We start from the raw sequence: 24,636 nt of genomic DNA on the forward strand, positions 1-24,636 counted from the left end.
ACAGGTCCACCTGGGGAGTTCCCCACCTCTGGAAGATGACACTGGCGACCTCTGAGTGGAGAGACCACTCGTGGTGAGAGGAAAAGGACCTGCTGAGGCGATCCGCCGGCACGTTCCGCTCCCGAGGGCGGGGCGATACCTCCAGGTGAGTGGAATGCTTCACGCAGAAATCCCATAGACTGAGGGCTTCCTGGCAGAAGATCTTGGAGTGGGCCCCTCTGTTTTTTGACAAAAAACACTGATGCTGTATTGTCTGTCAATACTTTCACACTTTTGCCTGAGCGCTGTAGAAGGAACACTTTGAAGGCCAAGCATATTGCTCTGAGCTCCTTCACATTTATATGTAAGGATATTAGTAGGAGCATTGCCTGCAGATCGAGGAAAGTGATTATTCCCCTCTATTTGGCACTGGTGAGGCAATTGGAGACAGTTCAGCAGAGGACAATGAAAATGATCAGGGGGCTGGGGCACATGATTTATGAGGAGGGGCTGAGGGAACTGGGCTTATTTAGTCTGCAGAAGAGAAGAGTGAGGGGGGATTTCATAGCAGCCTTCAATTACCTGAAGGGGGGTTCCAAAGAGGATGGAGCTCGGCTGTTCTCAGTGGTGGCAGGTGACAGAACAAGGAGCAATGGTCTCAAGTTGCAGTGGGGGAGGTCTAGGTTGGATATTAGGAAAAACTATTTCACTAGGAGGATGGTGAAGCACTGGAATGGGTTACCGTGGGACCTGGTGGAATCTGCATTCTTAGAGGTTTTTAAGGCCCGGCTTGACAAAGTCCTGGCTGGGATGATTTAGTTGGTCCTGCTTTGAGCAGGGGTTGGAGTAGATGACCAACTCTGAGTTCTCTTCCAACCCTAATCTTCTATGATTCTATGATTTCATGATAGTTCATCCCATGTAAGGGCGTTTGAGGTAGGTCACAGGTTGGGGGGCTGGATTTGCAGATGGTCTGTCGGGATGGCAAGTGGCCCAGTGCAGGTCACACCTCACTCCCCATGTCTCTCTGGTCCCCCTTGGACACCAGAGAGCACCCTCTCTCTGTGCATTTCTTGTGCCGCTTCCTCTGCGCTGGGGATGTTGAACGATGTCGAGGGGCACACCGTGCCGGAGAAGCACTACACACTGAGGCAACCGTGCTCGCTGCTGAGTCCAACCGACTCAGCTTGGAGGCCAGTCTAAGTGTGGCTTCCATCAGCAGGGCTTTCAACCTGATGTCCCTGTCCTTCTGAGGGTGCAGCCTGAAGCCCCAGCAGATGCTGCACTTATCTCTGATGTGAGCCTCTCCCAGGCACTTTAGGCAACTGGAGTGGGGATAGCTCTCTGGCATGGGCTTAGCATAGGCGGCACATAGTTTGAAGTCTGGGGACTGGGGCGTACCCTGTTCCGGGAACAATGTTCCTTAAGGGGCCTAACAAACTAACAAGAACTAACACCTATTAACTAACACTAACTAACTATTTACAAAGAAGAGTTCAGTAATCCACTGGAGAAGGTTTGCCAAAGCAAGAGAACACTGGTCCAACCATCACGGGCGGTAAGGAGGAACGGAGACAGCGAGGGGCCAGCAGCACACCTTATACTGGCATATGAGTGGGCCACGAGGAGGCGATAGGACCGGTCCTATGGATACCACGCACTGACATGACATGGAATGGACTTGAACAAGCATTTGAAGAACAACAAGTTTCTGCTTGGAACACTATTTTAATCTGGGAATCCCCTCTCAGAGGCTGAGCAGGTGGAGAGGACATGGCTGCATGACTAAAGACACAAATACGAATGTTGGAGAAACATCCCCTCCCATTTCTGCTGCTTTGAGCAAGGTTTTAGATATTAAGCATTGATTTAAGCCAATTTTAAGGAATGTGACTGAAGAGAGGACAAATATGCAGTATGCCCTAAAGCAGGGGTGGGTAGCCTATGGCCCGTGGGCCAGAGCCTATGGCCCGTGGGCCGGATCCGGTCTACTGCTTCATTTCATCCGGCCTGCAGTAAGTCTCCATGCTGCAGGCTGGAAGCCCAGAGCCTCGGCGTCCCCTCCCCGCTGCTGTGGGGGGAAGTTAGGGTTGCCAAGCTGTTAAAAGTCCGGTCGGCTCTGTGCAGCTCCCAGAAGCGACTGGCAAGTCCCTGCGGCCCCTAGGAGCAGGGACCCCTAGGAGCAGGGGTTATCAGGGAAGCTCTGCGCACTGTCCCTGACCCCAGCGCCGGCTCCGCAGCTCCCATTGGCCAAAATGGGGGCTGCGCGGGCAGCACCTGCAGGCATAGGCAGCTTGCACCGCGCAGTACCCTGGCCCCTCTGCCTAAGGGCTGGACATGCCATCCACTTCCTGGAGCAGCGCAGAGCCAGGGCAGGCAGGGAACCTGCCTTAGCCCCACTGCACCAGCGAGCGCGAGTTGCCTGAGGTAAGCGCCGCCCATCTGGAGCCCGCACCATCAACCCCCTGCCCCAGGTTGGAACCCCCCTCCTGCACCCTAAACCCCTCATTTCTGGCCCCACCCCAGAGCCTAGGGGAAGCCCTGAACCTCGGAGTCACGAGTGTTAGCTCATCCTGCTGCGGAGGGAAGCCCCGAACCTCCGCCCCCACCCCTGTGGGGCTGTGTGTGGCCCATGACTGATTTTTTCTGTGAGTCAATGGCACCTGATAGAAAAAAGGTTCCCCACTGCTGCCCTAAAGGCCGTATTGTTTGTATAGCCAAGGGTCTGCTACCAGCATCTGTAGGCAGAGACAGGCTCCTCCCAGCCTTGTGGAAAGCAAGGACGTGTCCTGAAGGCTTCACTACTATCACTGGTGCCTTCTTTAAATCATAATGGCAACAAGTCTAAAGCTAAAATATATCCATGTCTTCAGATGCTTGTGTGCAATTCACCGTTGAAGCCAACGAGTGCAATGGGGGAATGGGTCAGGGCAGAATTGTGCCTTAGACAAATACACAGTGAGTGGGTGTGTTTGTTTTACTATATGTACACACTGCAATACAGGCACAGGATGGGATTTTCCAAAGTGCTCAGCATTAGTCTACCTCTGCTTCCACTGAAGGCAATGGTTGTTCTACCAGTGACGTCAATGGGAGCACAGAGAGGCCAACATTGAGCACTTTGGAAAATTCCACCATAAAGTGCAAGGCATGAGGAAGTGAGCTGCAATGGTTCTGGCTTGGGAGAAGTGCAATGTGCACTGTGCTAGATAAGTATAAAATGTCCCTTGTTCTGGTGCAGCAGCGTATAATGGGATATGAAGTTACTGTACTAACTTAGAACTACATGCTGCACTTCCTCAGCACTATCTATGCAATGGTCTTAAAATGCTTTATAAACATTTCTCAAATCTCACTTGTATCTTAGCAGAGTAGGTGAGTATTATTGGATAGGCAGAGAGTGACTTGGCCCAAGAACATAGAGGGAGGGGCGAGATCCCAAGAGTTCTGCTCAAGCCCCAAAAGTACACTCCTCCTATGACATGTTCAATGAAACATGTCTCTCCCTGATCTTGTAACGAAGTTAAAGGGGCTGCATGAGGAGCACAGGACTGAGCCCATAAATTGTAATTGCTGGAAGAGGCTTATGAGATTTGAGTTACTGAAACTTGTACAGTATATGGGAGGAGCTGTGGGCTTGGATTCTGCTCTCAGTGATAGCAGAGAGTATCAGGAATAACTTCACTGAAGTCAAAGCAATTGCACTAGTGGAAAAACAGCAATAAGCGATATAAGAATCAGGCAGTAAGACTAAAGAAGTTCTTAAGAACACAGGGATAAAATTTTTAAAAATTTTAAATGGCCCAGACAATCAACACATCCCTCCACCAAAAGGCACCTGTCCTTATTGGATAATTAGGATTCATTTAATCATTCTTATAGCTGTAAAATCCAGGCTATGCGGCTGGATTGGAAATAAAAATATGATTTTCTTGCTTTGACTTTTTGGAGGGGATTGTTTCTGGGAACAACCCTGGGATCCTTGATGCAAACCACTGCAACATATTTGGCAGAGAACAGGTTGCATGAAGAAGGCAAAGAGCAGGGAACAGGGTCAAGATCAGTTTATAGACAGCTGGTACTTTCTGAGCACAGACGAAGGACCCAGGGCTATAATATGACAGTGACTCTCATTGACTTAAAGTTATTTAAGAGGTTAAGTAGCAGCCATCTGGGAGGAGGAGGAGGGAACGAGAGTATGGAAAAGGGGACAAATAAATGAATGAGAACAATCTTTGCTATCTTTAACAAGTAAAACCTCAAACTGAACTCTGACACATGAAAGTGATAAATAAATAATAAATAAATTAATGGAGATATCCCATCTCCTAGAACTGGAAGGGACCTTGAAAGGTCATCGAGTCCAGCCCCCTGCCTTCACTAGCAGGACCAAGTACTGATTTTTGCCCCAGATCCCCAAGTGGCCCCCTCAAGGATTGAACTCACAACCCTGGGTTTAGCAGGCCAATGCTCAAACCACTGAGCTATCCCTCCCCCCCACTAGTTAACTAGATATTGCCTCACTAGTTGGCATATTTTCCTGTGAAGTTGAAGGTCAAATATTATATCTTGAAAATGTTTTAAAATGGTCACTGAACTACTAGTATATGTCAGTGCCAAGGCTCAGTTATGAACTGTCATGTTTCAATCTGGAAGGGCTGTCTCATTGAGTATCTAGGAACTAGAGTAGAGTTGCAACAGCATCATTACAAAATGCAGGTTGACTTTATCAATCATTGCAGCTAGCAAACTTACCGGTTTCCCAAACTCCAATTCCGAAAAGAATTTATACCAAGGTTCATTCTTTAAATCTATCTCTTCTGGGCTTATATCCCGAGTCTAAAGGAGTTGGTGATAGGGAAATGGAAGAAAGAGAAGGATAACATTATGCAAAGAATACATAGGAAAGGGACTGTTAGAGATGCAGTCTCAATGTTTTCAATTGAATAATGCGGATAGTTAGCCTAATAATTTAGTACTTCTACAATACCTTCCATTCAAGGATCTCTGAATGTTTCACAGCCATTTATTAAACCTTACAGCACCCCCGGGAGAGTATTAGTTCCATTTTTAGATGGGGAAACTGAGGCAGACAGTGGTTAAGTGATTTGCTCAAGATCACACAGCAAGTCAGTGGAAGAGCTGGGAAAGGACCTCGGGATTTCTAATTTACAGTCCTTTGCTCCTACTGTTAAAAGCTCTCTCAGATTCAAGGTTAAGCCTATAATTTTTTTTGAATTTTCATTTTGAATAAATAAATAAGATTGAAAAATGCAAATTATCTATTGTTGAGCCCCAGATCAGCATTAAATATACTGCATCTTTAACAGCATGTGGATATGCGAGAAACTGTGGTCCATACACAGCAAACAGACTGAGAGGTGGCATTCTAAATCGAAGAGGACACAATTAGAGAGAGCACACTTCTGAAAGTTCTCAAAGGGGATGAATAGGAAGACAATATACTTTGCTTATTCACAAATAAATGTTAGAGAATCGGACAAAACCAGAATGAAGGAAAAACCAGACAGGACAGGTAACAGCACAGCTGAAAAGAAAGCTCCCTTTCATGCCTAAAATCTATTTTAACAAAACAACTTAAAGTTGTGTAACTATACTTTTGGTGACATGAGAGAACAAATCCAGTGCTCTAGATTACAAAGATAGATCTGGTTAAATTTGATTTAAATGGAACTAGCCTTTAATTTAAGTGGACCTAAGTGTATTATAAATGTATAGTAATTGCAGCAGGACATGGAGGCCCACACCTCAGCCTATACATGCTTCTGTTGTGGTGTATAGGGGCCATCCACAGGAGTCAATATAAGTAGCCCAGTGCTATCCACTCCACCCACTAGTGCTAGTGCAGGAGATGTGTCAGAGTCAGACTGCAGAAGGGAGTTTTTCCATGACACTGAATACTACAAGTGACTCTGGACTGCTGCGCATGCTGTAGGCAACACCGGGGAGGCTTCCATAAGTTAGAGCAGCCCCGAGGTGGCTTACACTGGTGGCCATTTCAGCTCCCTCAGCAGCTAAAAATCTGAAAGGCAAAAAGTTGGCATAAAGCCACCCTGGTCCCTCACTCCTCCTGGGCTATACCTTCTCTGCAGTGCGTCTACTGAGGTGCAGTCCAGAATCCTGCCCCGAAATTAAGGTGTTTATACAATAACTCAGTGAAGAGAGATGCAAATAATTTTGCCCACTGTAATACTGAGCACTTAGACAAATTTCACCTGTAGGCATCTTCAAAGGACTTTAAAAATCAATGAACCAAATTCCGCCCTTCCATAAGTGGATCCAGCTTCCGCTGAAGTGAGTCAGTCAGGAGTTGTGGACATGTATGCCAAGGCTGACTTTGACCCTTTACCTATTACAGGGCCTCTGTGGTGTACAGTAGGTGAGTAAGTATTATCACCCCCAGTTTACAGGGGTGGGAAAAGTGAGGAAGAGTCATGAAGTGACTTGCCCAACGCCACAGAAGAATTTTAAGTCAGAGATGGATTTAAAACTCAGGAGTTTCTAGCTCCCAGTGCTGTTCTCAGACCACTGGATGGCTCTGCCCAGGGCTCTTTTCACAGAAGGGGATTGTCGGATGCACTTCCACAATCTGGGTCCTGGTGGAGAAAACCTTAGAAAGTAGAGAACCTGATTTATCCTAACGGGATATGGCCAAAGAGAGAGTTCTGCCAAGGCTAGGGCCAAAACTAAGGCATGCCTGGCCCTCAGCCCTCTGTGCCGATCACAATAGCCAAAAACCAAGCAATTCTTCACAGTTTAGTGCCACCCCTTTGTGCTTACTCTTCTTATGCTTCCCATTTTATTATCTCCTGTCCTAAGCTGGCTGCTACCCAAAACAAGCCCCCATGGGACTATTTGACCCCATGGTGGGAGGGAGAAAGGGAAACGCTTGCATCTGAAAGTTAAATGGTTAAACTTTTTGTGTCACCTGGTGAAGTCACCACAAAAAGAGGTTAATTCCCAAGGGTCTAGAGTAAGCCTAGTTAAACCACAAGGGACTGGAGAAAGGTACTGCCATTAACTGCAGGCCAAATAGATGCAATGTCTCTATACATTACGTATTGACTCCCAAAAAGCTTGAGCTTGTTGCATAGTAAAATTTACAGTGGAACTGATCAAAAGGCCATTGAAATCAGTGGGAATCTTTTAATTGATGGCAAGAGATTTGGATCAGGCCTCTAGTAGCTACTGCTTTGAATATGGCATAGCAATTGCAATCTATTAATAGACTGCAAATTATCTTCAGATAACCTTTCTACTGGTTTTTAGGTTTCCCTCAACACCACAAAACAAGGTCTAAATATCACTATCATATTTAGACATGCTAGGGAAAAAGGATTCTGACACAGAGCACAATCAAACAACAGGCACTTCAGTTCCATTTTATGTTCAGCACCTGTTCTCTGTGATCTTTGGTTTGAAATGACAGCTGGTAAAAAATGAAAAATGGTCAGGAGTGTCACTCTCAGAACTCACCTTACTCTTTACTTAACTGTGCAGGAGTCTTTCCGGCTGCTTTGCTGATTGTCCCTCTTCTGGTTTTTAGACTCTGATTTGGCAACGTATTTAAGCACATGCTTAATTTTAAGCATGTGAACAGTCCCATTGACTCGAGTGGGATTTAAGCATGGGCTTAAGTGCTTTGATGAATCAGGCTTTAAATCACAGCTAGCAGCCTTTATGGCAGCCAGCGACCATTAAAAAAAAAACAGGCACCTCACGTACACAGCAGCCTAAACTTTTAAACTGTCTTCCCTTCTTTGCCTTAAGGTAGTTAAAACTGGTCCCAAACCGGTTTTCACTAACCAAATAGCAGAAGTGCAGGGTCTGGCAACCACCAATCAAATGTTAACACAACCAAAGTCTGAATCTAAGTGTGTATAAAAAAAATCTTTATTTTTTGTATAAGTTAAACTTTTTGTACTAAAGTGCAAAGCTCTCCTTTCTGCTGCAAAATAAAGCAATCTCTTCTTTATCCCTGTCTGGCTGTTATTGGCGCTCAGCTAGGCAAACCCAATATTTTGGTAACAGTCCTTAGCCAAAATTCCTGTTCAAATCAAGTGGGTCTTACTCCAACCAGAACGGCAGGAATGACCCTTCCTATTATACCCAAACTAGGGGCCTGATTTGCCTCTCACTTACATCAGTGTACTGCGTCCAGTGCCCATTGAAGTCAAGGCAAGGATGCCACTGATTTCAACAGGCATTGGATTGGGCCTGGACCAAGAGTAACTTCATTTAAATTGATGGTGTTACACTGGTGTGAAAGGAGAATTAGTCCCAGGATAAAATAATGGGCCTTATGTTACTTGAAAGCAAATATTGAACAGGGAAAAAAGCCTGAGTCAGACATATTATTCAATAGTTTAGCCACATATTTCTGTTGCTTTTAAATTGCCTGTCACAACTGTATCTTAAAGTAAAAGGGACTGTTTGCTCTGTACAGCTCCTCAATCCTGCTCCAAAGCATTAATGAAAACATGGCCCAGACTTATATTGTAAGTCTCACAAACAATCAGCACTGTAAACTGTGCCTTTCAACCAAATACCCCTTGAAGAACAATCACTACTTTAGGTACCAAAATATTCACTTAATAAAAAACACCACCATATTTTTTAGCCCTTCCATGATTACACTAACAGCATGAAACTTACTGTTAACTTCTTTAAAGCTGCTGACCTCAGAAGAACACAAAACTTTGAACACTAATCGGCCTGCTGCTTCAAACGCTATGGAATAAACTATTGCTGTGCATTAGAAATGAGCACAGCTTGCAAACCAGAGACAGGCCATGGAGTCAAACACAGATTACAAACTAGGGTTAGTGAGCCATACTTAACACAGAAAACAACACGTCCACAAGGAAAGGCCCCTCTCAGCTCCCCAGGATCTGCCTTTAGTGGAGTAACTTTAAGAAGTTACTCAAACATTTGCAAAACAAAATATATGGGAATGGCATAACGTAGGAGACATAAGTGTAAGGAAACCTATCTGAATGGAAATATACAAGTGCTTGTGGAGCATATTGTAATCACAGGCCCAAGTCACGGAGCAGGATAAAAGGAACATTACCATCTTTTCATTGTCCAAAACAGAGGACTTTCCTGGCTGGTAGTCGTAAATGCTCTTTGGCTCTGCCCGATATTTTCTGGTATCCACCTTCTTGTCTGGGGGTTCCCAATCATTTCTGAGGAAAGAAAGGCTAATTAGCCCAGAACTCTGCTATTGCCATGAAAATGAGTGTATTCTTTGGACAAGCTCCTTCCCCAGTTAATCTGTGGCTCTCTCTTCACTGGTAACTGAATGACAAAAGTTTTGTCATTCAGAGGTGTTACCCCCCCACACACACCCAAAAGAGAAAAGTTTTGTCAACAAAAAGCACCGGTGTGAATAGCTACTGCAGATAAAGCTACGGTCGCTCGTTGGGTGTGGATGTTTTTTGTCGACAGGAGAGCTCTCTCCTGTTGACAAACAGCAGCTACACTGCATGCCTTTTAGCAGTACAGCTGTGTCTCTAAAAGCTGAGTAGTGTAGACATAGCCTAAAGCAGGAAACTTGCTGCAAAAGGAACAGGTCAGATGGGTTTGGGTATTGTTTTTTATTATTGGTATTATTTTTTTAATAGCAACCAGAATTAAATTTGTGTATATGTGTCAGCTGCTAAAAATCACTTGAAAGGACAGTAAAGGTTTCTTGCAATTCTTTTCCATGAATTGCCAAACTTACGCCTCTTTCCTTACTGGAAGTACCTAAGGCTGGGTCTACACTACCCGCCTGAATTGGCGGGTAGAAATCGACCTCTCGGGGATCGATTTATCGCGTCCCGTTGGGACGCGACAATCAATCCCCGAATCGACGCTCTTACTCCACCAGCGGAGGTGGAAGTAAGCGCCGTCGACGGGAAGCCGCAGAGGTCGATTTTGCCGCCGTCCCTACAGCGGGGTAAGTTGGCTGCGATACGTCGAATTCAGCTACGCTATTCGCGTAGCTGAATTTGCGTATCTTAAATTGACCCCCCTCTGTAGTGTAGATGTAGCCTTAGAGATAGGCCTGCAGAATTCCAACACCCCCCCCCCCCCCCCCCCCCCCCGACTTTGAACTGAATCTAGGCTCGAACTCTTAAGTCAGCCTCTGAGACTAGAACATCCCCCCACACTCTGCCTGAATTTTGGGAAAAGATGGAACTGGGGCTGAAGTCTGTGATGTGGGCCCATCTTTCTTCTGCTGGGAGGTTCTAAGGGCTCATCTGTACTAGAGATCTGATCTGGTTGTACTGACCTGGCTTGTAAGTACAAATGGTTCAGACAACACTAGCCACCTGAAATGGTTTAAGTTCTGAGTAACATCCACAGTAGCACTGCCCAGACCATCTCAGTTGCAATGCACTCTGGGAACCTATCCCACAATTCCCAGAAGTAGTGCATTCTGGCAGGTTTTGCAAGGCCACCAGTGTGCTGAGACAGTAAAGGGAGGACTCAGTTAAACCATTTCAGTTTGTGTGGATCTCTACTGGTACTCCCGTGGTTCACACTGGACTGGTTAAGCATTATCCAGAACTAAACCTGCTGGTAAAAGGTTGCTTGTTCTAGCCAGTTATTAGACCATTTGTAGAGAGTGTTTTATAAATATTCTAGGGGCTTCAATCAGTCTAATTTCCACAGTGTAGAACAGACCTGATTGTTTTAGCACTTCCAATCCTAGGAAATGTTCTCCCCAGCTAAGTCCTGCTGTTTTTGTTACCTGATAATGTAAAGCACTAATTAGTCTAATCTTTTGATTCACAAGAGTTTTTACCAGGAAGCTACAGTACTTCCTCTTTAATTGCTATGCTGGGAGAACATCATCCTCTAGTCATGTGGCCTTAGATGCTCTCTATGTTAGCAAACTGACTATGGAACTGCTCATTTGAAGCCAGTGCAAACCACTGTGAGGAAGTGGGAGCAGAGGGTTTTAAGAGCTGGTTGAATTAATCATTGCATAAAATATTCATAGCCTATTTTGCTTTCTCCCCAACCTCTGTTCAGTAAATGCATTCGTTATTATTACAATGAGCTTCTAAACGCAGGGTTAAAAAGCAGGAGTGAAAACAGTATCTGATGCTAACTAGGATTCGAAACTCCCATTGACTTCACAGTGAGTTGAACTGGGCTTCCAGGGCAGATTAGCTGATTGAGATTCAGCAAGACCTATTTCCCAAACAAACTTTGCCAAGTCCTGAAATAAATCCAAACCCTTGCTCCCCACAATGATGATGTGCAAGCTTCAGAGGCCCCAGGGTGCTAGGTGCTGCATAAATAAATAGTAAGAGATAGTCCTTGACCCAGAGAGCTTACAATTTAGACAAGACACACGAAGGACTAAAGAGGAAACAGGCACAAGAGTTGAAGGGACTTGCCTAAGGTCCCACAGCAGAGCCAGGAATAGAATGCACATCCAGCATTCCAGGTCCTGTCTGCTAGACCATACCACCCTTTACTTTCATTTTCACATGTCTCTGGATTTCCAAGTCCAGACTGGCTCTAGAAGGGCCTTTTTTTCAGGAGACTTCCAGCTCAGTTCTGTAGACCCAGGAGGTTTAGAGACACTTTGGATACTTATTAATATTTATATTATGGTGCAGTGCCTAGGAACCACAATCAAGGATCAGGACTTGCTGTGCTAGGCATTGTACAGACATGTACCAAAGGAAACAGTTCCTGCCCCAGAGAGGGCCTGAGCTACATGAAAAGACATGGAGGCAATAGATGGATGAGACAGACAAACAGAGGGGGTAGGTTGGGATGATGAAGGAACACATTAAGGTTTCGATACCTATCAGAGGAATAGCAAAACTCCTTGCTATACTCCAGATCCATACTGCCCTGGACTCTGGGAAAGTTCAGCTCCAAATCCGGGTACAAGCTTTGCATTGGAGTCCCCTCCCTAATGAGAACTTGTGAGGTTCTCCCTTAGTTCAGATTACCTTTCTGGGCTGGATTTCAGTGATGAAGTACGAGTTGGAAGTGGCAGAGTAGCAGATCTCTTAACAACCTTGTCAGGGTCAATGTTGTCCATCTCACTCTTGGACCGGGGCACTGAGGGCTGGGTTCTTGCTGCAAAAAGGCATATACAAAAATCTTGGTAAATTTCATAGGAGGCCAAGATGAGTGATGCTTACTGTTAATTCATGTCCATAAAGTTGCACATGAAATGTTACTTACTATCTTCAGAATAGGAATAATGAGGAGAGTAAGAATCAGAATCTTCATCTGAAAAACAAAACAAAATAGTTTGCAAGTGAGATGAAAGTGTTACTAAGAAGCAAAGTTTGAGGCCTCTCTGCTTTCTTTTGGTCTCACATTGTTCTCAATCTCATAGTAATGTGCCATACACCCATGACAAAGAGAGGATTCTAAGCAGTGAAAGTCACACTTAGAAAATAGTTTTTAGGTGAACTGTAAATATAAATTCTTTCCACTTCTTCAGCACCTTTCTATGAGTGTCTCAAAGTGCATTACAACCATTTGTTCATTTAGTGTCACAAAACCCCTGTGGTAGGTATTATTATACCAATGGTACCAAAAGCTGAAAGGCAAACTGGGGTACCGAAACCTTAAGTGACTTGCCAAAGGTAATACCAGAGTCGGAGATGGAAATAGAATCCAGGAATTCTTGACTCACAGTCACATGCTCCAATCACTGGACCACTCTGCCTCTATTAACTAGTATAGTGAATTCAAATATATTAATACACACAAATTATTCCTCAAGTACCAACAATATGCTTGGTACAAAAAAAAAACAAAACAAAAACATGGACCATGCTAGGTGCTGCATGTTCTTGTAGCAAAAAATAGTCCCTGTTCCAAACAGTGTACACTCTCAATAGGCCAGGCACATAAAAGGGTGGGATAAAAGAAGTCTCATCATTCCCATTTTATACATGGGGATTTAAGGCACTTAGAGCCAGATTCAAGGCACATTAAAGTCTGTGCTTGTCTTCAGGACAAGTCTTAGATGAGGTGCCCATGGTCTCAGGGGAAGTCAGTGTCAGGACTGGGAACTGAACCCACTGTGCCTGAGTCCCAGTTTAAAGCCATCACCCCAAGACTATCCTTCCTTTTGTGCTGATGATCCAAACTCAAGGTCAGATGTCCTGGAGATGTGGACAAGCCTAAGAGATACAGTGTAGAAAAATGTATTACAGTGCATTCTGCAAAAAGAACTGTGGGTAAAGGGACATTGGTGTTCTTGAGAAGAAATACCTAAAAAAGCCAAAGATTAAGGCTTGACAGTGACTAGAAATACAGAATGGATGAGGCCATCAGAAGAATAGGTTAAACCAAATGCCTGGTGAACTCAGTGGTGTTGATTGATAGCCTGGGACAGTGAAATACACAATCCATTGACCAGGTACAGGCCTGGCAATGGCAATGTAAGCACTCCCACGCCACCCCTGCCCTACCAATGTGCCTCAACCCTGATCTGTAGGCACCATTGCAAGGGGTGGCAGGGTAGCTCCTGCTCGCAGCCCAATCCTTGCCCTCTCCGTTTGAGGCTGTTGGAATCATTCACTCTGAGGAGCCAATCGGTTTGGAGAACATAAGAACTGACTTTGAATTTCACCTTTAATTGAACCAAACTTTGTATGCTAAAGGCTCAGCTCAAACAAATCTTCTCTTCCGCCCTTCCCCTTTGCTGAATTGTCTTGGTAAGCTACATACTGACTGGAGCAGCAGCAGGTTTAGCTCCTAACTCCATTGTAATTATGATAGTCTTGAGCTGGCATAATGACAAACATCAGTTTTCAGCATCATTTCCATATTTCAAATCTAAATGGCAGAAAAAGGATGCTGAGTTAGTTAAATGTCACTCAAGGAAATTCCTGAGAGGCAGTTTGCTGGAAAGGTGATGGTTATTCCGATATTAAAAAAAAAAAAAAAATGGATTTTCTCTAGAGAGTACAATATATGGCAAATCATAATATCACCTGTTCCTAAAAGTACAGGTGAATGAATGTCTAAAAATACCCTTTCAGCCAACTGCCTCTCAGGAAGTTATTTAAACTTGTGGAATAATGAAAACACTTCTTTACAAATTATTTATTTGAAGGAAAATGCCAAAATTCATTGCAGCTAATAATTCAGCCAATAAAAACATCTAGAAGCACTGCATTTCAAGAAAGTGCTAGTTTCCAGTTTCAATATTCTAGCATAGCAGTAATAACTGGAATATATAAAAACACTTTGCATCTTAGTGTTTTACAAAGGTGAGTAAGCATATTTATTCTCCTTTTACAATGAGGAACACTGAAAGACTGAGAGGTTGAGTGACTTGGTAAAGATCATACAGTACATCACTGGCAGAACTGGGGACAGAAACCAGGACTCTTGATTCCCAGTCCTGTACCCTACCCATATGGCCTTCCTTATGGGAGGTAGGAATCACCAGTTCATGGTTTCCATATTGGACTCCTTCTGTGAGACAAGGACTTTTCCTTGTAATTTGTACTGAACCTTAAGGAGTGTAGTTGTGTGTGGGGCCCAAAGCAAAACTCTGGGGCTGAACTTCCCACACTTTGCAGGTGTTTGAAATAAGAGCCCAGATCAGAATTTTGTAAATGGCTTCTCTCTCTATAATGACCTAATCCCAAACCCTGAATTTTGGATTGTTTGAAACCTGGATTTGAATTTTGAGGCTTCAGTACATCTCTGTTCACACCCTTTGTTTCATATTTAAAAAAACTTCCAAAAGACTTTGAATAGTCTAGAACTGCCAGAATGGACCCAATTATTGCCACTATCTTGGATTCTCTAATAAAGAAAAAAATCCAAGCAGATATTAAAAGCCAAATATACTTTGCATGGTAGCAAGAACAAAGGACAAATGTTTGGTCTAAGAATATCGCGACTAGCTAAATATGAGCATATTATTTATCTGTGCATTTATACATGAGCAGGAGACATTTATGGGAATACAAAGTCCTATTGCATTAATGACAGTGCTTTATGGCAAAATACATTAGTTCTGACAAAAGTAAAATGGATCCTGAAACGAGAAAATTGAATCATCTTTATAACAGTCATTCATCAACTTACCACTGTCTGTCTGTCTCTCTCTCTCACACACACACACACAGTTCCTCCTCTATCTTGGTGGGTCCTGCGCTTATTGGCAGATTTTCTTGCCTCAGAGATTCACCATGTGGGTTGGGGAACAGCCCAGAGACCTTCCCCTCTGGAAGAACCCACAGTCCAGATCAATTGGGAGGTTTGGGGGGAACCCAGGCCTATCCTCTACTCCAGGTTCCAGCCCAGGGCCCTGTGGACTGCAGCTGTCTATAGTGCCTCCTGTAACAGCTACAACTCCCTGGACTACTTCCCCATGGCCTCCTCCAAACACCTTCCTTATTCTTACCACAGGGCCTTCCTCCTGGTGTCTAATAACGCTTGTGCTCCTCAGTCCTCCAGCAGCACACCCTCTCACTCCTTGCGCCTCTTGCTCCCAGCTCCTCACACTCGCACCACAAACTGAAGTGAGCTCCTTTTAAAACCCAGGTGCCTTGATTAGCCTGCCTTAATTGATTCTAGCAGCTTCTTCTTAATTGGCTCCAGGTGTCCTAATTGGCCTGCCTGCCTAAACTGGTTCTAGCAGATTCCTGATCACTCTAGTGCAGCCCTGCTCTGGTCACTCAGGGAACAGAAAACTACTCATCCAGAGACCAGTATATTTGCCCTCTACCAGACTCCTGTACCCCACTGGTCTGGGTCTGTCACATATCCCTCCCCCCTGCTCAACGCCAAGGGGTTGGGCAGCTTGGGACACCAGACAGTGCACACGTGACAAGCCATCGGCGTTGCCATGACGGCTCCCTGCTTTGTGTTGCACCCGGAACTGGAAAGGTTGGAGGGATAAGAACCATCTGGTCACCCTTGTGTTCTTCTCCTTGTTCCGCTGCATCCATTGAAGAGGGGCATGGTCAGTCACGAGGACAAATCTGCGCCCAAGCAGGTAGTAGCGCAATGTTTCCATGACCCATTTTACAGCGAGGCATTCTCTCTCCACCACTGCATATTTTTGTTCCCTTGGAAGGAGTTTCCGACTGAGGTATAGAATTGGGTGTTCCTCCTCCCCGACCATTTGTGATAGAACGGCCCCCAACCCTACTTCCGATGCATCCGTTAGCAGGATAAACTCCTTGGTGAAATCAGGGGCTATCAGTACAGGGTTACTGCAGAGGGCAGTCCGTAGGTCTGTGAATGCTTCCTCTGCTGCATCAGACCATCTCACCAGATCAGGTCCATGGGCTTTCACTAGGTCTGTCAGGGGGCTTGCCCTTGTGGCAAAGTGGGGGATAAATCGTCGGTAATACCCCACCACACCTAGGAACGCCTGGACTTGTTTCTTGCGACTTGGTCAGGGCCAATTTTGGATGGCCTCTAACTTGTTCACTTGGGGTTTTACCAGACCTTTTCCCACAATGTAGCCAAGATATTTGGCCTCTGTAAACCCTACAGCGCACTTGGCAGGGTTTGCTGTAAGGCCAGCTCGCCTGAAGGTATTGAGGACTGCCTCCACCTTCTCCAGGTGGGTTTCCCAGTCTGTGGTATGAATGACCACATCGTCCAAATAGGCAGCAGCATAACTGTTATGCGGGCATAATAGCTTGTCCATGAGGCGCTGGAAGGCAGCTGGGGCCCCATGTAGTCCAAAAGGGAGAACAGTATATTGAAAAAGACCCTCTGGTGTAGAGAACGCAGTCTTTTCCTTTGCGTCTTCTGCAAGGGGAATCTGCCAGTACCCCTTTGTCAAGTCTAGGGTAGTCAAGTACCGGGCATTACCCAGACAGTCCACTAGCTCATCAGTGCGAGGTATGGGGTACACATCAAACTGGGATACTTCGTTTAGTCGCCGGAAGTCGTTGCAAAATCTTGTGGTGCCATCAGGTTTGGGCACCAGCACGATTGTACTGGACCACTGACTGTGGGATTCTTTGATGATCCCCAACTCCAGCATTTTTTTTACTTCTGCTTTTATTTCCTCCCTTTTTGCCACTGGCACTCGATAGGGACTCATTGTTACTCTGGCCTCAGGGTTCGTGACGATGTGGTGATATGTCTCGGTTGTTCGACCCGGTTTTGTCGAGAACACATCTTGGTTCCGGAAGATCATCTCAGACACCTCATTCTTCTGGTCTGGTGTTAAATCGGGAGACACTCTCACCTGTTTGGAAGGCTTGTTTTCCTGGGTTAGGTCTTTTTGGACCGTTGTGCATGCCTCTTGTGCATGCCAGGGTTTCAGAAGGTTAACGTGATAAATCTGTTCTTGTTTTCTGCGTCCTGGCTGCCGCACCTTGTAGGTTACTTCCCCCACAGGGCCCCTGCCATTGGGCCAGAAGCTTGCTTTCTGCCGTGGGTACCAACACCATAACCCGATCCTCTGGTTGGAACTGTCGCTCTTTTGCCTGGCGATTGTAATGGGTTTGCTGGGCCTCCTGTGCCTTCTCCGAACATTCCCGTACAATAGGGGTAACCCGGGCTATCCGGTCTCGCATCTGCATTACATGCTCCATTATATTTCTCTCCTCATTGGGTTCCTCTTCCCAGATCTCTTTAGCGGTATCTAGTATGCCACGGGGATGACGCCTGTATAATAACTCAAAGGGGGAAAACCCTGAGGTACCTCCCGGATAGCGAACATAAGGTAGGGTAGTAAAGTGTCCCAATCCTTCCCGTCCCGACTTACCACATTCCTTATCATAGCCTTGAGGGTTCGGTTAAACCTTTCTACCAACCCATCAGTCTGCGGATGGTAGACCGAAGTTCTCAGGGTATGTATATGGAGCAGCGTACAGAGGTCCTTCATTAGCGTTGACATAAATGGGGTTCCTTGGTCGGTTAATATCTCCTTCGGTAGCCCCATTCGGGCAAAGACCCCCACCAGCTCTTTGGCTATAGTTTTAGAGGCCATGTTCTGCAGGGGGACAGCTTCTGGGTAGCAAGTAGCATTGTCCAAAACAACAAGTATATATTGGTGGCCCTGAGCCGTCTTCTCCAGGGGTCCCACTAGGTCCATGGCTATTCGCTCGAAGGGGACCTCTATGATGGGAAGGGATACTAAAGGTGCCCTCAAGTGGGGACGGGGACTGTGGCGCTGACACTCCGGGCAGGAGGCACAGTACCTCTGCACTTCTTCATGTAGTCCGGGCCAGAAGAACCGTCGTAGGACTCGTGCCAGGGTCTTCTCTACCTCCAAATGCCCCCCAAAAAGATGACTATGAGCAAGACTTAATACAGCGTTCCGGTGTTTTTGAGGTACTAGGATCTACTGTACCTTCTGCCCCTGTACTGGTGCAACCTGGTATAAGAGATCCTTCTTCATTATGAAGTAGGGTCCTGGTCCCTGGGTTTTCCCTTCCACGGGGACCCCATCTATTTCAGTCACCTCCTTCCTAATGTTGTCATACCTTGGGTCTTCTGCCTGGTCCAGTCCAAAATTTCCTCTCCCGGGGCTAATCTGCCCAAGATCTAGGAGCCCAGTCTCTGTTGCCTCTACTGGTTTAGAAGCATTAGGGTAGGGGTCAGACTCAGGTGCTTCTCCCTCCTGCGTGGCTTCCTTTTCAGCTGCACGGGTCCGCCTACCTACAAGAGCGACCCTCTGGCTTTGGGTCAGTATTCGGGTTCCCAAGGCCTTAGCTACCCTTCTTTCCCTTTTTGTCTTTCTACCCTGTCTGGGAGTGGAGAACAAATCTGGGGATATTTCAGAGAAGATTGGGGGTTGACAGTCTGCTGTGGATGCCTCACCAATTTTAGGGTCCCCATCTTTCTCCAATCCCCCTACTGGGAGTAAGTTTCCAAACCCTGGGAAGTCCCTCCCTATGAGCACCGGGTATGGGAGTTTAGGGACTACACCTGCTGCTACCTCAGTAGTGTTCCCTTGGATCTCGATTTTTACTGGGATGGTGGGGTAGTAACTAACTGTTCCATGGACACATGTTATCCCCGTACATTTAACCTGCAGCAGCTGACTACGCTTCATGAGCTTCCCTGAGATAAGCGTGATAGCACTCCCCAAATCAACCAGTGCCGTGGTCCCTACCCCATTTAGTTTCACTGGTCTGGTATACATATGTGGGGTTAGTGAGACCCCCACAAGGTGGATTAGGGAGCATGGATCTGCCCAGTTCCCCAGGTTACACTGCATAGGCTCCTCAGCATTGGGACGCTGTGAAGCTACGTGTCCCCACTCCCTGCAGGCATAACATCTGTATGGAGCCCTAGGCGTTCCCCGGTCTCTTGGTTTGGGCAGTCTAACATCACGATCCTCTTCTCCCTCAGTGCTCCGACTCTTTGTGGCCTCTGATGGGCCTTCAGCCTCTCTCTTTTTCCACCTGGACCCTCCTGGTGGCCCAGTCACCTGAACTTTAGGGCTTGGTGCTGCTAATTTAACCCGGGGTGCCTCTTCCTTAACTGGTCGGGTCAGCTCCCTCGCCTCTCTACCAGGGCGACAACCTAGTCATAGGTGGAGGGTTCGTTCTGGCTTACCCAGGCACGAAGGTCTGGTGGTAGTCCCCTCATGTATCGGTCGATGACCAGAACCGCTAGTATCTCTTCCGGACTCCGGGACTCCGTTTGCAACCACTTTCGTGTGAGATGGATGAGGTCATACAATTGGGACCGCGGGGTTTTGTCTTCCTGGTACCTCCAACCGTGATACTGCTGGGCCTGCACTGCTGTTGTTACCCCAGATCTGGCTAGGATCTCTGCTTTCAGATAGGGGTAGTCTGCCACAGCCTCTTCAGGCAGATCATGGTAGGCCTTCTGGGCCTCCCCACACAGGAATGGGGCAAGGATCCCAGACCACTGATCTCGAGGCCAGGCCTCCCATAGGGCTGTCCTCTCAAAGGCCAGAAGGTATGCCTCTACACCATCCTCCTGTGTCATTTTCTGCAGCCAATGGCTGGCCCATATGAGCCGTGTCCCATCATGGCCGCGATTCAGCTCTGTAAGGGACTTTACCTGGTTTACCAGTTCCTGCAACATAGCTCGGTCTTGAGCAGCCTGGTCCATCAGCAGGCGATTAGCCTCTTGCTGCAGCCGCACTGCCTCCTGTTGGGCGGCTGCCTGGACACGGGTAGCCTCCTGCTGGGCTGCCGTAGCTTGTATCAGTGCCCGCACTACGTCATCCATTGTGGTGGGAAAAAAAAAAAAAAACCCTCTCCCTTTTTTTGTGTTTTTGTTGTTGTTGTTGTTTTTTAAATCACCCTCCTTCTTCCACCGTGCTGTGCACCCCAAGATCCCACTCCTTACACCAGTGTGACAAAGTTCCTCCTCTATCTTGGTGGGTCCTGCGCTTATTGGCGGATTTTCTTGCCTCAGAGATTCACCACGTGGGTTGGGGAACAGCCCAGAGACCTTCCCCTCTGGAAGAGCCCACAGCCCAGGAACCCGGGCCCACCCTCTATTCCGGGTTCCAGCCCAGGGCCCTGTGGACTGCAGCTGTCTATAGTGCCTCCTGTAACAGCTACAACTCCCTGGACAACTTCCCCATGGCTTCCTCCAAACACCTTCCTTATTCTCACCACAGGACCTTCCTCCTGGTGTCTGATAACGCTTGTGCTCCTCAGTCCTCCAGCAGCACTGCCTCTTGCTCCCAGCTCCTCACACTCACACCACAAACTGAAGTGAGCTCCTTTTAAAACCCAGGTGCCTTGATTAGCCTGCCTTAATTGATTCTAGCAGCTTCTTCTTAATTGGCTCCAGGTGTCCTAATTAGCCTGCCTGCCTTAACTGGTTCACTGCAGGTTCCTGGATTATTCTAGTGCAGCCCCTGCTCTGGTCACTCAGGGAACAGAAAACTACTCATCCAGTGACCAGTATATTTGCCCTCTACCAGACTCCTGTACCCCACTGGTCTGGGTCTGTCACAACACACACACACACACACACACACACACAATCTCTGCTATTAAGGCATCAAATACATTGCACTTGTATAGGATAGCACTTTTCATCCATACATCTCAAAGCACCAAAGGTAGGCATGTATCTTATCCCTTTGTCTCAAAATATCTGTTCCCCATTCATTTTAACAGGGGATGTGAGTCTAAATCCCCTAGCCTACTCTGACATAAGGGATCCATATTTTATGTCCGACTATGCACAACCCACCATACAGGCAAGTTTCCTACGTTGTAGCAGTAAAGGGCTCTAGAAAACCCCTACTGATTACCCCCAAACTGGCCAGTCCCAAACCACACTTTCCCCAGTGGGAGATGTCTGCCCACCTAGCCCGTCCTGGCTCCTGTTCAACTGAGTGCAGCAGATGCCAATGCTTCTCACATGTAGAGGACAGTCTCTTCAGCACTGGCTACTGCAATAGCTTCTTGGAAAGTAAAAGTGCAAAGGGTTCTGAGCAGTGCTTGAACCACCACCTGAGCAACCACCCACCAGCAGCACAAAAGGATAGCTAGGGGATACTATCGGTTTCCAGGTAAAGCATGCAGAAGAGAATGCCAAATCCTGTCCTTATGCTCCTGAGGCCAGCCTTGAGCAAACCAACATGTGCAACATCCCATTTATTCTAAAATGTACATTAATAAAAAGAGAGATTGACACTAACAGCCTGATCCAAAGACCATGGAAACTTTAGGGAATCTTGCCAATGGGCTTCAGTGACTTTTGGGCCAGGCACTATCCTGTGTTAATATTAAAAACTTTAAGAGCAGATTAAAGAAATGTATTGCTCCCAAGCAAAACAAAACCATAGTTAAAGTCATCTTTCAAGGGACATCATCAAGATGAGATATAAGTCAGCATTGTATGAATGTTAAGTAACCACTGCACACATACGGCTAGGTATAGCTGACTATGCACATGAAACAAAGCAGAGCCCAGTTTTGTAGCATTAGTCAAAGGATAGTGAAAAAGCCAGAAGAGCACCACAAAGCCAAAAAAGGCCTCAAACCATCACAGCAACACTCAGAAGGCAGCAAACTATTAGGAGGCAGCATGACACTCAGTGGCTAGGAAAAGCTCCAGGGAGAAAATAAATGAAAAAGGCAGCATTTGTGCAGCAAAAGGTATCTTGTCCTTTACTATTACCTTCAGATTTAGGACTAGGAGTAGATGCAGGAAACTGGTATGTAGGACAGTAAGGATTGTCTTCTGCAGCAGAGAAAAGCAGTATGTATTGAGACTATCCACAGTGAAGTGGAGGCACCATATAGTTTCCCCAACTTTCTATCACTGTAAACTTTTATTGCCTATTTTGATAATAGTAGACTGAAATGGTATCATACTTTCAAACAGATAAATGGGTTAGGAAGGATTTAGTCATTTTATACATCAGAGACTAAGGCACACTAGGTGTACTCGAATTTCCACCATGAGTAATAAATGGTAATGGAAATCTAGTACCTGAATCTAGTTACTATAATGGAGCTACAGCACAGTTAACTCAAACACAAGACAACAGATACTCTGGCTGAACTTATGGTACCTTCGGGCGTTTGCTGGATTTCAGGAAGTTCAGGGAATCTGTAGGTAGGGCAATAAGGGTTTTCTTCAGGAGTTTCTAAGTGGAAGGAGCAAGTTTTGGAAAAAGAACAGAAAGGAAAGATTTAAAGAAGAAGACCAGGTGAGGCAAGAAACCACAGAAGTTGTGGAACGATCCTTCTCATGCTGAGTCTATAATGTAACAAAGCCATGGCAGGTCAGTGGTTATCACTGCACTGCACATCTGGGCTGCTTGGAAGACAGCAGGGATTGAACTAATCCTCTGCTCCTGAAGCATGTGCCTCTATCATTTGAGGTGAAGGAGAATCTGTGTCAGCAGCACAGGGGCTACAACTCACAGCTTGAGCAGTTGTTCTTATTCCATTCAGTACAATGCAGTGGTTACATAAACTCACTAGTCAGCTCATCAAAATAGCATCTGCAGCAGCAAATGCAAATCAACTTGAACTAGTAAGCACAGCTCAGAATTTGTTATCATGTACATCAGGCCTTATGTGTGGTTGGATTGCTAATACGACCTCAGTCATTTCTCACACTAATGAGAGACTTGGAACATACAATGTACCAAAAAGTAATGGATTCATGGAGGATATGTTGTAACCAATATATAAGTGCTTGCCATAATTTTGCCTTTTAAAGATATCAACAGTATTTAAACAGCAGAAGTTTGATCCAGATCCCACTGAATTTAATGGGAGTCTTTCCATTCACGTAATGGGCTTTGGATCAGGCCCTAAATTATTAAGCAATGTAACATTACCAATTATTTTCTATTGCAGACTGTCCATATTTTCACAGGGTAGCCTCTCCTTGTTTAAAAGCCAATTCGGTGTCATTGTACTGCTAAGACTGAAGTTTAGGGACCTGTTTCCCAGCACCAGTTGATGGCATTGCTAAATAAGGACAGGAAGGCATTTGTGATGTTTTCTAACTGTAGAAAGGGGAACAGAGCAACCTGAATCCTGGCTCTGACAGGAACATTTTAAAACATGCATTTCTCTTTCCAAATAAACCTATTTGGAAATTCTGGACTAATCAGCTCTGGGACGTTTCCTTGAGAAGGGGGAAAAGAGTGGACAAATGTGCTCCTGGGGGCCAAAATCTGAGCAGCATCAAATGAACAGGTGGTAAAAGACCCCTTATCCCTTCTCATGCAAACACTCCCCACCATTGTGTTACACTGGCAGATTTCCTGAAATATACTAGTGTAGATGCAGCCTTTGTCTACCCACCACCCAGCTAATGATTTGGGATCACAAAACAATTCTCTTCTTTATTATTGTTTTTATAAAAGGTATTTCAGTTCACCTTTAAGAGCAATTCACACCTCCCCTTGGACTTGACTAGGTTTTCTCCTTTGATAGTATTGTCTTTAAACTTGTTAGCTGATTTCTGTGTTCCAGAGCAAACATGGATTACTAATGCAAAATGCTTTATTTAATATCCAGTGCAATATTCCATCTATGTGAAGTAAACTGTTATCCAGTTAGTCTCTTTAAAAAAAAAAAAATTATCCATGTTACAGTACCTTTAGTTAACCTGTGGATCTGTTTGAACATTGTCTTGTACCAGTCCTTTGATCTGTCCGTGTTCTGGTTTAAAAGTAAATAGATGCAAGTAAAAAACATTGGCCTGACTTCCACCAGATTTTCAATTTTTTAGGGTTACTTTAACAATCAAAGCTATGTGCACCCTTTATCATATTTTATTTATTATTACTGAATAGCTATAAGCAAGATTGAACTAAATAATTCAGACAGCTTGTGGAATTGGGTGTGTTTCAAATGCCAGGACTAAGTCCCTACTACCAGTATAAACATTTTCAGGATTTTTTTTTAATTCAGTGAAAATCATTTTGGGAAAATTTAGGGCTAGATCCTACAAAGGGATTTAGCCCTTTCATATCCCACTGCTGTGTTCTGAACCCAAATTCAGCATCACAGCACTATTCCATTAGACATGGGGTAGGCAACCTATGGCACGTGAGCCAAAGGTGGCACACGAGCTGATTTTCAGTGGCACTCACACTGCCACTGGTCTGGGGGGCTCTGCATTTTAATTTAATTTTAAATGAAGCTTCTTAAACATTTTTAAAACCTTATTTACTTTACATACAACAATAGTTTAGTTTTCAGAGTA

The 24,636-nt window shown here is 45.6% G+C and overlaps 1 protein-coding gene across 50 annotated transcripts in view; it reads right to left on the reverse strand.

The window, feature by feature from the left end:
- The window catches only part of SORBS1 (sorbin and SH3 domain containing 1), a 210,460-nt gene that overhangs the window by 47,237 nt on the left and 138,587 nt on the right, over positions 1-24,636 (reverse strand). For 35 of the 50 annotated variants that reach the window (XR_004646670.1, XR_004646672.1, XR_004646671.1 and 32 more), the window contains 7 exons: positions 24,026-24,089; positions 22,481-22,555; positions 22,084-22,146; positions 12,202-12,249; positions 11,964-12,093; positions 9,074-9,188; positions 4,735-4,818 (listed from right to left, as the gene is read on the reverse strand). Coding sequence is in view for 46 of the 50 variants with exons in the window: in XM_034777792.1 (XP_034633683.1) it covers positions 4,735-4,818; positions 9,074-9,188; positions 11,964-12,093; positions 12,202-12,249; positions 22,084-22,146; positions 22,481-22,555; positions 24,026-24,089 (579 nt within the window). In the remaining 4 variants the exon portion in view is untranslated. The remainder of the gene's footprint in view (positions 1-4,734; positions 4,819-9,073; positions 9,189-11,963; positions 12,094-12,201; positions 12,250-22,083; positions 22,147-22,480; positions 22,556-24,025; positions 24,090-24,636) is intronic. The other 15 variants (XM_034777794.1, XM_034777810.1, XM_034777817.1 and 12 more) reach the window with 3 other exon arrangements.

This window comes from Trachemys scripta, chromosome 7 (assembly GCF_013100865.1).
Source record: "Trachemys scripta elegans isolate TJP31775 chromosome 7, CAS_Tse_1.0, whole genome shotgun sequence".
Taxonomy (NCBI): Eukaryota; Metazoa; Chordata; order Testudines; family Emydidae; genus Trachemys; species Trachemys scripta.